The sequence below is a fragment of the Ricinus communis genome, chromosome 1 (genome assembly GCF_019578655.1).
Source record: "Ricinus communis isolate WT05 ecotype wild-type chromosome 1, ASM1957865v1, whole genome shotgun sequence".
In the NCBI taxonomy this organism is placed as follows: Eukaryota; Viridiplantae; Streptophyta; class Magnoliopsida; order Malpighiales; family Euphorbiaceae; genus Ricinus; species Ricinus communis.
In genome coordinates, this window is record NC_063256.1 from 5,689,295 (window position 1) to 5,693,298 (window position 4,004).

The 4,004-nt window shown below is 37.2% G+C and overlaps 1 protein-coding gene across 1 annotated transcript; it reads right to left on the minus strand.

Annotated features, from left to right (window-relative positions):
* Window positions 1-973: 973 nt before the first annotated feature.
* LOC8274743 (probable WRKY transcription factor 21) lies at window positions 974-4,004 on the minus strand. The gene is made up of 3 exons (XM_002520949.4): window positions 2,418-4,004; window positions 2,136-2,261; window positions 974-1,393 (listed from the first exon to the last, which is right to left on the minus strand). The coding sequence occupies exons 1-3, from the start codon at window positions 3,206-3,208 to the stop codon at window positions 1,249-1,251; spliced, it is 1,062 nt and encodes a 353-aa protein (XP_002520995.1). The 5' UTR covers window positions 3,209-4,004; the 3' UTR covers window positions 974-1,248.

Sequence of the window (4,004 nt, forward strand, 5' to 3'; positions counted from 1 at the left end):
ATTTGTATATTAAAGGGTTAGAATTTTTGAGCCTTGGAATGTTTTCACTTTAGTAGAAGCCATGCATGGGACCTTTCCTTGATGGGTTGTTATGACTGCATACCAAAATTAGGCCAGGGGCAGTAGTAGGTCAGAGAGAATGTCTTTGCTTTGATCATTTTCAGCACAGGGCAATATAAATGCCAATGGAGACCCAATAATATATTGAAATAGACCAAAGCAGCATGATATCCCATATTGGTCCCCTTTATATGCCACATGCATTGTTGTTAGTCACTTTAGGGTTTTTATGGATATATCTTGAATAATCCCAATTCCCTCATCAAGATCAAAAAGATGGCAAACCCCTTGCATTAAAAAGGCATCTATGGGAGAACTGATGCAGAAGTCCTCGTGTGAACAGTGATAATGGAGGTATAGCCTATAGCCAACAAGCCAGGATTCTGATTCCCACCACCCACTAGCAAACCCCCCCCAGTCAATTGCAGAAGACTATGACGGATGCTGATGAATTACATTACACGTCTCATATAAAGTATTTTAGTAGCAGGATTTTTTTGACAAATGTCAAGACACTGAGAGCTCATTCTGACTCCAAGACTTGTCAAACAAATTGATCTCGCAACTAATGTTTACAAAAACAGATATCAGATTAAAATACACTCAATTATCCAGGAACAGAAATGGTTAACCATCACTTCTGACTACCATCTTCAATTCATCCAATCGCTTATTTTAAATATACTTATGCTCTATAGGCTAAACAATATGAGTTATCTTTTGATTCCATGCATCAATAGTATGACTTAGAAAGAAGAAGATGAGGAAGCTTGTGGGAACAAACTCGTTCTCTCTGCTTCACACTAGACACTGTTCTTTGTGATGCAATTAAAATCTATCATAACTTGACAACCAGCAAAAAGCAAGATGTAAAAGAAAAACTAACAATTATGTTACCAACTACGGAAGAAAATTCCCAAGAATTGTTTCAAGCATTGATTCCCATGGAGAATGAAAAAGTTCTTACAATTCAAATCCCCGATTCTACATTTTTCTTTGCACGGTGCTCCAACTTCAAGTTCGCCTGTCTATCGCTAAAATGGCTCCAGAAACCAACTCCCCCAGAGTAAACAAAGTAAAAACCCCAACTATACCCTAGGCCTGAACGAAGCAAAATATGTACAGATGCCATCATAAATATGTTTTGATCAATGGAATAGTAGGAGGCTTGAAATGATCACATGAGAATTATGTGTTTGCAGATTGTGTTGGTATTCTCGGGTGGTTATGTTCGCCTTCATAAGTCACAATAAGCATCGATGGGTCTTCCAAGCACCTTTCAACATGCTTCCTTGCAGGGCAGCCTCTCATGCTACTACATTTATAATAGCCCCTGCATGAGTAACAAGAAAGAAAATTTCAAGAGTTAGCACTCCAATACACACACTATTGGACTGCAGCTACAAGCACCAGTTGTAACCAGTGCTATAATTGAAAATTAAAAAATGTTACCCAATGAACAAACAAAATAGTCCAGATTAATGTTTCTTATTTAAAGAATACATCCAAAACTCCAGCCAGATATTGTCACGACCTCATTTGGGGACCAGCATATGAATGGTGTGCAACATCTAAAATACAATTGGAAGCTCACCACCAAGGCATGGATACTTGCAACATGTGAACAGAAGCAAATTTCCAAGGCATGTTCTCAGCAATCTCAAAAACAAAATCCACGAATGGAAGACTAAGATTGACTAGAATTCAGATTCCTGCCTATTGACTTGCCAAAACTGTTTCAGACTGATCAAACTAAGAAAGAACAGAGCCTTTAAGCAGTTTCATTCCCAATAAAAAAAAGCTAGTTCACATCATTACCCTATAACTGAAAGGTAAACAAAAGTACAAGTACAACTGCTTACAAGTCAGCTGTGTTATTTGCACCTCCTAAATATTGTTCAAACTATTAGATGCAATGACATTTAGCTTTGTCATTCAGCTTCTTTAGTACTTACTTAAAAAGGAGAAAGCGGGAAAAGGAGCGCAATGGATGAACAATTAATATGATAACATGATGCTTTATAGATCTAGATCCTACATACACGTTGAACAATACAATAAGCCCAAGAAAATACCTGGGATGAGGAGAACCCTTGATCGGTTTCTGCCCATACTTCCTCCATGAATAATCATCAGGAGGGATATCAGCAAGCTTATTGCTGATAGCTGGTACCTTGATTGACCTCTTCACTCTATGTTTCCTGTCAATAACGCAGGATAATTCAGCACGAAGTAAAAACAAAAATAAACATTTTTCATTAGGAAAGAGAAATAATTGCTAATTGTTACACAACAAGCATAGCATAATTAAATAAACACAACTGGGGTTACAAAGGAAAAAAGAGAAAAATTCTAACCTCTTTTTTGAACAATGGCATCTGCCACTGCTTCCACATTTCACACTCCCATCTTCTCCCCTACCAGAGCACTTTCTCTTGTGCTGCTGTGAACTCTGATCTGAGGCACGAGGTCCCCCAATCAAATGGAATGCACTTCCTTCCATATTAGTCACACTACCATCTATACTTAAGGAAGATATGAAAGATCTATTGGATGACATTGTAGGTGTACAACTGGAGTTATCAAAGTTCAAATTAATTCCACTATTGCTCTTTCTAAACATTATCTCAGCTTGCTGCTTCATTTGCTGTTGGTGCTGCTGTTGGAGCTGTATACGTTGCTGTAGCTGCAGCTGTTGTTGCTGTTGAAGGAAGTGATAATGTGGTGAGGGTGTTTGTTGAGCGACGTGAAGAGGATTTTTCCCATTTGTACTAAGCTCCAAAGATGGAGTTCCCAAACAAAGGGAGCTCTTAGAATTTGAACCCAATTCCTGAATTGGTTGGTTATCAAGATAACTACTAGATTGGAGAAACTGATAATTCTTGGATGGATGATCTGTTCTATGATGCGGATTATCTAAAAGGATGTTTTGGGATATAGGGGTTGGCAGCTTCTTCAGTTTCCTAACTCTTGCATGACCTAAACCTGAATTTAGAAGAGAAATAACTCTCTTGAACTTAAACACAGCCTCTCCAGTTTCCGCCATTAAATTCCTATACTGAACCTGATCTTGAGGTTTAGACAACAAACTCAAAACTCTATGGCAGCTCTCAACAGCTGTTCTGTTAGCTTCTTCAACCTCCTCCATATTATAAGAATCCCAAACCCTCTCTCCCAAAGGAAAAAAAAAAAGAGAAAAAAATCTAAATCACCGAACCCAGACAAAAACAGACCATAGAAACTCCAAAAATGCCAAATACCTAGTTTAGCAATAGATCTTCAGACAAAAAATAAGAAGCCCAAGTACCCATTTTTGGCTAAATCCGATACCATAAAAAGATTTTATCTTCTGATAAAAATTTGCGAGAAATTCAGCTTCCCCAAAAGTCTAAATTTGTAAAGAACAAAAATTGAACCCAAAAGATCAAAGTGGATTGACAAAGGAAGAAAATCCAGATAACTATATCATCAGATAAAAATGATAAAATTGAAGCAAAAGGAACACCAAAAGAACAGACCTTTGATAGACTTTGTTGAGATGAGAAGCCCTAGATTCTCTCCCTCCATGGCTTTGAAGATTGAAAGGTGTGAAAGAGAAGACTTTACTTTAGAAATTTACACAGAACCCACAAAAATACAAAGAAAGTTCTCTTCTTTCAAATTAATTTATTAATGTGATTTTCTTTTTTTCCCTTCCTAGAGAGAGAGAAGTAAAGGAGAGGGTATTTCATTTCATTAATAAAGAAGACGTTCCACAGAAAGAGCTGAAAAAATTGAAACTGCCGTCTCTGTCACAGATTTGAAGGTGGGCCCCTTTCAAAGACCTTGGTTATTCTCTTTTTCTTCTCTCCGTTTCAGGCTTTCAGCTGCTCTTTTTTTCTTTCTTTTCTTTTTCTTTTTCTTTTTCTTTTTCTTTTTGTTTTTCAAATGTGAAATTTCATCTT